Source organism: Chanos chanos, chromosome 10, assembly GCF_902362185.1.
Source record: "Chanos chanos chromosome 10, fChaCha1.1, whole genome shotgun sequence".
Taxonomy (NCBI): Eukaryota; Metazoa; Chordata; class Actinopteri; order Gonorynchiformes; family Chanidae; genus Chanos; species Chanos chanos.
Window position 1 is genome coordinate 25,572,325 of NC_044504.1, and position 12,107 is coordinate 25,584,431.

At 37.4% G+C, this 12,107-nt stretch overlaps 1 protein-coding gene across 1 annotated transcript in view; it reads right to left on the minus strand.

Annotated features, from left to right (window-relative positions):
* Positions 1 to 857: 857 nt before the first annotated feature.
* The window catches only part of LOC115822300 (inactive dipeptidyl peptidase 10), a 50,173-nt gene continuing 38,923 nt past the window's right edge, over positions 858 to 12,107 (minus strand). Inside the window, exons 10-26 of the mRNA XM_030786065.1 lie at positions 10,677 to 10,774; positions 10,192 to 10,315; positions 9,276 to 9,314; positions 8,744 to 8,851; positions 8,429 to 8,520; positions 8,117 to 8,164; positions 7,643 to 7,764; positions 6,834 to 6,881; positions 6,108 to 6,206; positions 5,318 to 5,387; positions 4,640 to 4,834; positions 3,944 to 3,998; positions 3,723 to 3,822; positions 3,218 to 3,276; positions 2,766 to 2,838; positions 1,228 to 1,301; positions 858 to 983 (exon numbers count right to left, since the gene is read on the minus strand). Of these exons, the coding sequence (XP_030641925.1) occupies positions 858 to 983; positions 1,228 to 1,301; positions 2,766 to 2,838; positions 3,218 to 3,276; positions 3,723 to 3,822; positions 3,944 to 3,998; positions 4,640 to 4,834; positions 5,318 to 5,387; positions 6,108 to 6,206; positions 6,834 to 6,881; positions 7,643 to 7,764; positions 8,117 to 8,164; positions 8,429 to 8,520; positions 8,744 to 8,851; positions 9,276 to 9,314; positions 10,192 to 10,315; positions 10,677 to 10,774 (1,530 nt within the window). The remainder of the gene's footprint in view (positions 984 to 1,227; positions 1,302 to 2,765; positions 2,839 to 3,217; positions 3,277 to 3,722; positions 3,823 to 3,943; positions 3,999 to 4,639; positions 4,835 to 5,317; positions 5,388 to 6,107; positions 6,207 to 6,833; positions 6,882 to 7,642; positions 7,765 to 8,116; positions 8,165 to 8,428; positions 8,521 to 8,743; positions 8,852 to 9,275; positions 9,315 to 10,191; positions 10,316 to 10,676; positions 10,775 to 12,107) is intronic.

Here is a 12,107-nt window from a genome sequence, read left to right on the forward strand (position 1 = left end):
CAGTAAACAGTACATTGATAGAGAGAGGGCAAACTAGTCACAGTTGCTGTTGTTTAAAAAAAAAAAAAGGGGGACTCAATATTGCTCTCATGACTGTGGTAAATCTTGTTTTTGAAACTTAAAAACCTTTTCCAAAGTGTCCCCGATAAAGAAAAAGAAAAGTAAACTATGTATTTTGTCATTTGCTATGTCCTTCCTACCGCCTGTACCCGGAGTACTCTCTGTTCAGTGAGTCATCTCTATCACTCATGCTGGTAACACCACGAACGCATGCACAGCCTTAACTTCATTTGATTCATACAGTTGTCAGACTGTAGTCGATATATAAATTACATAGCCACCGAATGGCCTGTTCAAGTTACACCTGTTGGCTTGATTTGTTCAAACTACACTCTACTGCTACATATGTCTCTAAGTTGAACATAACGACTAATTAGCCAGTTAGACAAAATCAGCAGTCAAACCTTGTAAACAATATGTGCTAGTAGTATCTTTAAAAATTTTAAATCTCAGCATTCTCCAAGACTTTTGAAAGGCTCACGAAAACCTGCCTTGTGATGTCTTCATTGCTCTCATAGTTGTGGATGTGGAAATCCAGAACCCTTAAATCAGAATTGAGGGCCATAAAAGGTTCATTTTTCAAAATGTCCAAATTCTGTCAAAATTTCTACTTCCTGGGTCCACATGCCTTGTGTTAACAGTACTGTGTCCATCTCTCCTGTCTGATAGATTTGTTTTTCAGTCAGTTCTTGCTAGTTTAATCCTCTCCTCAAAGAAGAGCAACAGGGAGGGTCTGTAACACATTATTATATTTCTTTAGAAAGATCCTTGCTTAACATCATTCACAGGTGATTGTGCTAGTCATCTTCTTGAGTTTCCATGGCAATGGGCATAGCTTCTTGGAAGCAGTCCCGAAAGAAATTGATGATGGAATTCAGCATGTAATGCTTACTCCTAATTTCATGACCCTCATCTGGAAAAATCTACAAAAGAGCAAAACCACAGTTAGTTACTGTTAATAAAGGTATTTACTTATAATTCATGTGATTTATCATCTCATGTACCATTTTGTCCATAACGGAGTCTACTACTACAGCACTGACGATTACATATCATTGAAACACAATTGTGAAGTGGTAGTTATTTGTCAACTGATTAACTGACCATGTTGTCAACTGATTCAAATCTAAGTGACGACTCAATTCATACCATAATGAAAGCACGTACCTGAAGAGTGTAGTTAATATTTGAAACAGACAAAAGTTTCACAAGCTCAGCGGAATGCTGGAAATGAACAGAGGCTGAAGAGGGGAACAAAGAGAGAGAAAGGGAGAGATAGATGCTTAGAATCTTACTAATAACACGAACAGGCTCATTTTTCATCCTGATTTTAAACAATAACTTCAAATCTACTGCAGCTGAACCCAAAGGTTTCTTAGCAGTGTAATGGTGATTGAAATAAAAATGAAAAAGTGCTAACTGTAGCACACATCCAAGTTTGGTGCAAAGGGTCTTGTGGTGGAACACAGCACAGAATAAGTGTAAGTGGTATGGTGCAGCTCTGCAGGTTATGTTGACACTGCTGCTGTCATACTAATTGCTGTTTAGTGCAGTTGAGTACATTGCAGGAGTTCTGCTGGCAGGCCTGATTCTGTGTGAACATTTTACGACTTGCTAACAAAAAAAAAAAAACACCTTATGGTAGAACTGATCTCCATCTCCATCATACACTTAAGACATGCTCCTGTCTCTGTGCCAGTCGCTCAGAAAATCCCGACATGTCTTTGATTGGAGAACTGCTCGAAGCCGTGCTACCTAGTAGCAGCAACCACAAAGAAACGGCCACAGAAAGGGAGTCCAACAGTGTACACAGAGACGAGAAAACCACCCGCTATGGCGGTTTGTGACCTTGAGCAAAGCAAGATCACTAAGGAAGAAGATAGATGAACTGTGCGACATGGCATAGCAGGGGAGTCCTTTGAATACTATGAGACCTGTATTATGCTGCTCACTGAAACCTGTTACATCATGAAATCCCTGATTCTCACTTTTTTTTCATTCTTTTTTTCCTGCCCTAATGGGAGTGAGGTATCAGAAATAAGAACTGTGATCACAAGCAACACTAATGCAGTCCACATGCACTGGTAGGTGTTATTGGGGACAAATACAGGTGTATCAAGTTTCAACAATATTTCAAGTTAACTAGGAAAAATCACACTTTAGACACTATAGCTTTGCATGCATAGACATGCATACCAAGGCATAGCTAAATCACCTTTAACTAACTTTGATCACAGCACTGTGATTAATATATTATCTTAATATACATAACAGCTGTGAGAGCAGCTGATCCACAGTTAAAATCTGTCTGTACAAGCACAGAGGTCAGCATTGAAATTCTGAGGGGATATGTGCTATGCATTTTTGGAACATTTTCACAAATGAACCCAGTTTGGTTAATGCTACAGAGTTTGTGACTGATTTCTGCAAATTCTGTAGTCCCACAAAATACCATAAAGCTGTTCCCAAATATTCCCTTATGGACAATAAAAATCTTACCTGGTTTTGCCTTATCTTAATATAAAGATTACTAAAAAGAAACAAGGGTCCACATGACGCTTTTCAAAAACGTTTGTGTAGTTCTCTTTCAATATGGCCATTAAATATCTCACCATTTTTAAAGGACAAAAAACTGAGTGACGTAGTAATGAATCCCACGCTCTTTTTATTTTCTGTGAAAGTAGACAGCACTGAATGTGTCTTACCATCAGCTGTCCCGTGGAGCAGGAGGAGTCTTAGTTCACCATTGCTAGTGATGTTTGGAAGAAGTTTGGAAATCTGAGACACACAGAGATGGAAAAAGCTTTCAGTTTTTTTTATACGGTTCGCTAGAACCCTCCTACAATACTGGCAGATATTTTTATTGGCTCTGTCCAGACAGATGGTCCAGGTAAGAAGTCATGGTCAGCACGCATTTGTCCACACTGTAATCAAATGGAATCTACCAGCTGTGCCTAGGCAGCTGACAACATTTATTCAGATGATATCACTTTCTGGCAGTCAGAATTCAAAACAAACAAACAAAACTGTTTTATAGTGCCTTTATAACAAATGATATGTACAATCACCAATGTAGGTGACTGTATGTAAGTGCAAGTCACAATTGTCACATAAATGTGTTTATTCTGTGAGGGTCTTTTCATTTTGGGAATCTCACATTATATTTGTACTCCTCTCTTGCTGGAAAGCCAAAGTATCGCTCTGTGAATGCAGAACCTTTATAAAAAAAAAATACAGATCAAATCATAGTATGTACTATTTTCGTATTTCATAACGGTACATTCAAAGTGATCAAGCAGTACATCAATATGGTGCTGTGGCCACAATGATTTTTTTAACTTTGGTAATTTTATAGTAACTTTTTTAATGCCAACTCCACCTGTTATATAACATATTTACTCTGTCAGTTTCAGTAGCACCACAGCAGTCTTCAGCCCTGCTCAACGGCATCTCCACTCGCTATATATTTTGCACAGAATCAACGTTCCAAAGTCTATAATGGCTTGAGGGTCTTTGCAACCCTAGGTTTGCATGATGTTTGGAATTGGGTGGTTTAGTGTTAGGGGACAAGCACCAGGTAACATGTAATCTCCATTCCTGTCTAACTATGTTTTCAGTATGTGTACCAGAACATGTTTAACCTAATGTATGACATGGTTTACCATATAGTCTCCAGTCTGAGATAGGGGACAGCACCACGCCGCATCGGAACACAGAACCTGCAGACAGTAGCAGCACAGAGGCTAGGAATCCTCCATAGGCCTGAGGAAATATGGCAAGGTTAACACTGATTATGTAAATACTATATTGACTTTACAGATATTTGCTAACATCCATTACTCATATTAAGTTTCTTTTGTGACACTTGACATCTTCTTTATACCTTGCCAAAAACCCCAACTCTGTTTTCATCAATGTAAGGCTGCTTTGTGAGATATCTGTAGGAAAACAATATTAAATGATGAGAAAACTAATACACAAAACATGCCGCCGTGAGTAAGGTCAGCTGTTCGTATGAGAGGATCAGACTGATTCCTAAGTCTAAAAATCATGTTTCTAATCTGCCCAAAATTACAAGCTTGTAAACCCGCTATGTTCCAGTGTTTCAGGAATAGCTAATGCAGGGCTGTTATAACAGCAGGGCTGTTATTAGGGTGACATGCAGATGAAGTATGCTACAGTCAAACCCCCTCTTATCTCTCAACACAGACATGGCTTGATAACCTGAAATCTGTAGTGCCTCCAAGTTTTGTTGATTCTCTAGTGATTCTTAGTGTGTTCTTCTGGGCCTGTGGGTGTTAGAAACAATACCGGCACATACAAGCCTCGTTTACAACATGTGCATTGTTTAACCGGCCCAGTTATGTCACATCTCAAAATCAAAGCTGTCCTTTAGCCACCAACTCTGCAAATGAGATGTGAAACATCTTTTGCCTGAAGTGGTTAAATGATGATTGTTTAGTCTTTACTTTCCCATAAAGGACAAAAAAGATGTGTAGCAGTTTTGTTTTGTTGGGATGTCTGTACCATGCTTTGGTGGATGTTAAATATGACTGATAAAAGGATGGAGAAAACATACTCTACAGCAGCGAGCTGGTCCCGGACTTCGATGGCGCCAAGGTGCTTGTGTACCTCCTGCAGAACTCTTTGACCTTGGCATCCACTCCCTCTGCCATCCACACGGGCCACAATGATGTGATTAGAGCTGACTAGGACTGAGTCCCAGTCTAGATGGAACTGGTCACTCACCTGTTGTCCACCAGGGGCACTGTCACTGGGTAGAAATTGGGACACATTTGATTCAGATGTTGTAAGGAAAAGGCTTGCAGACCAACACAAGCCCTGATATTTCTGTCATTCAATCAGTGGCACTGATTACTTTAGCCATGGACTGAAGATCAATAGGACGCTAAGAGGATAGCCTCCAAAAACCAATGACTTTAAACACAGGAGGAAAGAATCTTTATCACTTTCAGAGCAGTGCCACATGTCTATCTATCTATCTATCTATCTATCTATCTATCTATCTATCTATCTATCTATCTATCTGTCTGTCTGTCTGTCTGTCTGTCTGTCTGTCTGTCTGTCTATCTGCATGCATGTGACTTTGGAAAAAGAGTCAGATGTGGCAAATACTGACTCAAAATGCAATCTCCATAAATAGTAGGTGTAATGAACAGATGAATGGTACAGTGAGCAGTAAGCATTGCCAGTACAATTTGAAAAGAAAAAATGGACAGAACAAGTAATCACGTACAGAATTATAAGTAGGGGATGCTGATTTTTCTCGTCAAAATCCAGAGGAAAATTTACCTCCAGCCGAAGCACTGAAATCAAATGAGAACAGATGATTATTTTTACCATTATAAGCAGAACATGACTGACTCATCAGTAAACAAATTTAGCATAAGATAGTGGCATTGCGATGATGGATAGCACCTGTCAAAATTTAATGTAAAAGATTTCACTAAAAGTGAATCAAACACGAATCATACAACATTTACCCAAATACATTACAGTTCTACTATTTAGTCCTCCACACTCTTATATCATTCTTTTATTTACAGATCACATAAAGAAGGAGCAGATAGGATGTCATTTGAGAATATAAATGGAAAATGAAATTGGCAGTGCTGTGATTGTGCTGTTTTAATGAGATGCAGTACAGAGAGCCTAATGGCATTTAGATTAGAAAGCAGAGCCCATATGGTGATTTGTGCATCTAATCTGAATGCTTAGATTGGAAGGGTTTTATTTCCAGTCCTCATCAGCAGCCCTCTCACTAAGCTGTGCACCTGTTTTGTTTTTTTTTTAATTGTGTTACGACAAAATCAGTTTCCAGTTTGCATTTAGCTTTTCTCTGATCCACATAATACAGACACAGGCCACAGAACAATGCCCTAGACTGTCAAACCAGCATGGGGTAAATCAAAGCCAAATGACAAAACATGCCTAAGTGCCTCAGTGTAGAACAGCATACTTAACTAAAGGACATTTTTTTTGCGGTGACAGTGTTGATTATTATGTTGATGATGACCATTTCTTACCCATGTCATTAATTGGCAAAGTTCTGATTTCCCTTCTCGGTGTTTTTCTTTGGATCAGTGCTTCTCTAAGTTCTCGGCCAGACTCCAATGTCTTGTTAACTTTTCAGAGATCAAAAATAGGACATCAGTTTGATCCTAAACATGATATGAATACCTAAATTGCCCTAACAGCATGGTCGTGCTATACAAATGGGTTGCAAATTTTTCTCACAGCGTGTGCTCAAATTATAGTTTTTGGTTGAACACAGAAATATCGAATCTGTATTAATACATGAATCAGCCAAGAAACACTGAACTGGCTCCCTAAAACAACAAAATGGAACGGTTGCAAATTAATTAAATCTAGACTATACATCAGTGCTACAATATAAAAAGATTCATTACTGTTGCTATTGATTTAATTATTGCAATTAACAGAAAAAAAAAAGATTACAGTAAGACAATTACAGTAAGACAAGCAGTATTAAACTGAATTGGATGTGTATGTCTATATGCTCACAGTCTTAATTTAACAGAATTTACTGATTTAAGTGGTTAATTTAATTAATCAACAGTTAACTGAAAATGTACACCTCCGGAGAAAAAGCCTCATCAAGGCATCACTGTGTAATGAAGCTAAAACATTACATATTGTCCTCTGGGTACAGTGTCTAATTAACACTTTGCCGAGCACTTCATAGTCTTACTCCTGTTTTTGAAGAGATCGGTCCTGCTGTCAGTACTTACTGGTGATGTCACTGAGCAGGTGGATTGAGGTTTTGGGGATGCCAGGTCCTGTAGTTGAACAGAAAATTACATGATCTACAGCAGCTTGACATGAAGAAGCAAGACACCAAGAAGATATGTTTTGTAATTTTTTGTTCATGGTTTCACAGAATTCATTTGATTTTTTTGGGGTCCTAAATTAGCTTAATCTAAATCAGAAACATGTAATTTAAGATTACACTGTTACTTTCTAATTAAATAAATTAGAAGTGAATAAAGAGGATAATTATACTCCCATAAAATGATTCCTTAAAATCAAAGCTGGTTATCAGTGACTGACCACTGCATCATTAGATTTATATCACTTGGACTTTGTTTTGATATTCATTTCAACATGTTCAAAATTATGCATTTCATAACCTCATTGGGGGCTCATATTCTTGTAACATAATTTAATAATGATTTTTTATAATGACATTCACTACTTTATAATTCTCTTTATATTTCTGCATATTTCACCCACATTTCTCTTTTTGCTTTATCCGTCTGCATAGTGAGTTGCCCTTAATGTCAACCACTTTTCAAATTTCAAAGAACTTTCCTTTGGTTTTAACAACTCTGTAGTGTTCTATGTTTCTTCAAAAAAGAAAATGGTTGCAAGAATATGATAACTAAAAAACAATTTTCAACTATAAAAGCCGTTTTTATATCCTGGTGGTACCTAAAATGTTTATCAAAGCACACTCCACAGATAAGAAACCTAGCTGAAGTAAGATGTTACCACACAACAGCACAGGGTGGTCAAATGTAAACAGAAAAAGTTCTGATACCATTACAGCTTAGCAGAACAGCCTGCTTCTGTGGGCTGAGCAAAGCGTCGTAAAAGGTGCAGTGAGGCTTGGCCAGGGAGCACGTCAGACATTCTCGATGGAATGGATCCACTGTGCTCACCCTGTCCAAAATCAAGATACAGGGTTTGGATTCGAAGACGGGGTTGTTTTGTATAGTATGTGAAGACATGGGAAAGCTTAAACTGTGAAATTAAAACTACCAAGGAATTTTCTCTAACCATTTCATTCCAGAAAACTTATTCACAGGTTATGTTTTAACTGTATTAATCATTGGTTTCAAAAAGCAAAATTCAGTAACATTATTCCATTACGACATTATCACATATCACATAATTAGTTCATACTATAGGTGTCAATTTTTAGCTATTTGGTTCATTTCCATTCTTGAATCTGACACTTAGCACTAAAGCTCCCCCTCCAACCCCTCAATCCACCAATCACTCAAATACTCACTTATAAAGATGCCTTTGTGTTACCCCATCCTCTGTGCCAAGAAAGTAACTTTGAATGGATAAAAAAAAATATTAGCACAGCATATGGGATGCCATAACTGTCCCATTCATTTTTGACAGCTGAAATACACCTCTGTCTCACCACTTTGTCATATCATATTTCTCCAGAGTTAGAGAGTGAGAAATTCTCAGGAGAGAATTGAATTTAATATCAAAATTATGATTAAATTAGATAAAACTAATTTTTTTCCAGTAGGTTTCCAAATGCAGATTGTGGCATCCACGTAGATTGAATGTCTCTAGTGTAACTCACACAATGTTCAGACTATCATCATAGCCCAAAATCTTGGTGACCTCCCAGCTTCCAGAAGTCAAATGTCTCACATTGACCTCTTCACTTTTAACCTGGGAGCAATGAAGGAAAACAGAGTGTATATATTAGTATATAAACATAAAAAAACAATTTAAGAAACATTAAACTAAAAAAAGTAATATAAGATTATAATGCACCAGTGGTGTACATGTGTTACGAATATTTCTGCGCTCTTCTAAGAAAAATCTTACATCTGTTATCTAAAGTGAGAAAAGGTGTGGTATATTCAGTTTTCCATTGTGAATCAATTTATACCTGGTCAGATATCATAGCAATGTGATTAAATGATCCTCGTCCCCCATGTTTTATAGGCATTGTTAGGAAGAACATGGATCCTCCCTTTGAAAAAATAGGCTCTTCATTCTAGAGATATGATAATGAACAAAGATTTCAATCAATCTTAAGCCTTTTTACAGCGTCTTTGATCTATTTTACACACTGTATATGTCAGTGTGTCATTTGCCTCAAGGATTCAGGCAAGGTAAATTACTGCTTGCTTCTCACACTCTGCTTCAGTGGTGGAGTTATTAAGCAACACAATTTATGTCATCATTTATTTATAAAACACACGTCTAGCATAGCCTCTGATCTGAGCAAGTTTTCAAAATGGCTCCAGTATGCATGAAGTGTGTCATTAGCCAATAAGATTATACTGCATTCGAGGCCTCTCTATGCCATCAGCATGATGACTGAAATCTCCTAAAATTAATGTAACATTGACAGTGAAATGAAAAAGACATTAACGTTGAGTGTTCCTCGCTATAAATAAAAGCATGATATAAGTTACCTGATGATCAATCCACTTATCTGACGTCATCACATGCTTCTGTAGCAGGAAGAGAGTTAAAAGAGTGATGGTAAATTAATGTTTAATATGAGCTACATTAACACTACATTATAACAGGTGCACTGTTTATGGGCACTTGAAATATTCTCCTATGCAAGCTCTGATGGTGGAAACTAGTCTGGAAAACTAATCTCACATAAAGATTTTTCATCTGTGAGTGGCAACAGGTGATATGAATAGGCAATACTTTCCCAACAAATTGTACAGTCTCCTACTTGATATGTTGTTTTGTCTCTGACAAACCAGGTACTGTGATCTATTTGTATTGTTTCCATTTCTCATAGCATGCCTTCTCTCCTCACAACATCCCCATAAATATGTAGAAACATAACCCCTAGGTCCATTTAATGTCACTGTGTCCTCACAGTATTCACCAGTACTCAAAGTGTGTCTCTTATGATCACTTATGATGCTGCTACTGTCTTGGAGATGTCCACATGTTCCCATTATCTCTCAAATACTCCACAGGTCCTCATAACCCAAAATGTCCCCAGATCCCCATAATGGAACTCAGGTCCCCATAATGACCCTAGATCCCCACATTTCTCCCATACATCTCCATAAATTCTAAATGCCCCTGTAATGTCTTTCATTTCATCAATGTATCTATATGTCCCCATAATATCCCAAAAGCTCCTGTAATTTCATAGTGCACCATTATTATCTCTTATTTCTGTACAATTTCACAGTATTGTTTTCTACTATCATAGTATCTGTCTTACATATTGTCACCATAAAAACCCTAGTTGCCCGTAATGTTCCCTCATTGACTGCGCTGTCCCTCCTTCCTTCCAACGTCCCTATATTCAGTAAAACATCACACTCAATACCTCATAGTCCTTACTATTCTGCTCACCTTCACACACTCTCTGCTGGTGGCATAGCACAAAGAGAGAATGGAGGTGTTCTGAGCTCTGTTCAGCCAGCGCACTGCAATCTTCTGCTCGGTCACCCATTTCACCATGGTGATGTAATATTCACTGCGGGCAAACCATAAAGCTTTATCTTAGTATTTTTCCATTGCAGGTCCAGCAAGGCAAAAAGCTAAATAACCACTTTTCATGTACATCAGTTCTCCTGAGCATACTATATTCATGAGCAGGAAAATAGCATTTGACAAGGTGTGTCATAGAATCGTAATGTGCCTAAGGTGTTGGTGTTCACCTCATGGCATGAAAAAGGCCATTCATTCTGTTTTCAAAATAATCAGCAACAAATTTCATAGCAGAAAACAACATATGAGGAACACACACACACACACACCATCTCTTAAATTACTGGCAACATTAAGATCCCACTAACTGATTTCATTCTTTCTTTTGGAGTATATTTATCCAGTACCTTTTTTCCAAGCTGTTGGGAGGCAGGAGTTCAATAGTCTGAGAAGGTTCAATTAAGCTGACTACATTAAGCTTTACCGAAGGGTTGACCTGTCCAGCCTACAACACAGACATGACAATATTCCTCCAGTTATATTCATGCAGCATGGCATCATATGCTGAGATAAATTTTAGATTTAATTTTATTATGCAATGATGAATGACAATTTTTATCATTAGTTTAGTAGTATCATAATGTATTTTTAATTATAATAGAAATAACTCTTAGAATAATTGAAAATGTCTAGAGTTCCTGTTTTACAGAGATTTGAATATCACCATTAGATTTGGTACTTTGTTTGCGCTCGCTGTTGTTTCTGTTTTAATGACTGGTTTTGTTTGATCCACCTGTATTTCACTCTACAGATTTTAATTTGACATTTGCTGTGTTCAGAAATACGTACCAACTACATGACACAGCATTACCAGGAGACCCTGGGACTCATTACTGTAACAGAGCTGTTCTTTCTTTTTCACTGGACAAAGATTCCTAAAGATCTGTAGCTTATTAGAGCCAATTTCAACTGACAGCCTGAGACATCTGAACTAACTCTCTGCAGTGGCAGTTATTAGATTCTAACTTTTGAATGAAATTGTCTCCAACTCTTTTTCTTGCTGCCCCTATTCGATCTCATTAAATCACTCCTCTGTGCTCCTTGCAATATGTTCTATTGTGTGGCTAAATCAAATCTTCATCAGTCACTCTGAGAAGTATGTGTATTTCTTCTTTATTTATTGCTTCATATATGCACCATGGACACAAATTTACACAGAGAATCTTCAGTTTATGTTCAATAAAAATGAGATACTCCTGTCAATTTGACCAGATGATTTGATAGTAGACTGAAAAATGTATCCTTACTGGAGGAGTGTGGGTGTCTATAATGATACCAGACTATACAGACAGTGAAGGGCTATCTTTAGACTAAGAGAGGTGATGAACATTTCCTAAATGTATATGAAAAATGTGGCCTCCTTTAGAAAGGTATGTTAGAAGTATAATGGGTATATTAGGTTCTTTTGGGGCAGTCTATCATAAGACCACTGATCCTGACATTCTCTCAATGAGCACTTCAAGAGCACCCAGCAAGAGGCAACATGAATAAAACAAGATAAGATTTTTGCTGAGATAAAAAGGCTTGAGCCAAGGTTGTTCATTATTAATGTCACTGGCAATGTCATTGCAGAGTGCTTTGGTCCTGCAAGCATTTCAAAAGAGTTTTTTTTTTTTTTCTCATTTAAAGCTCAGAGGCTAAGAGATGTGCCCATTTGCCTTTTTTTATTTTATGGTGAACTGTTTCACTTGGAAAAGCAGAGACATCATTTGACAGAATTTAGAATTTACATGGTGAAATTAAAAGAGATCTATCTAAAAACTTTAGCGCAATGTTTC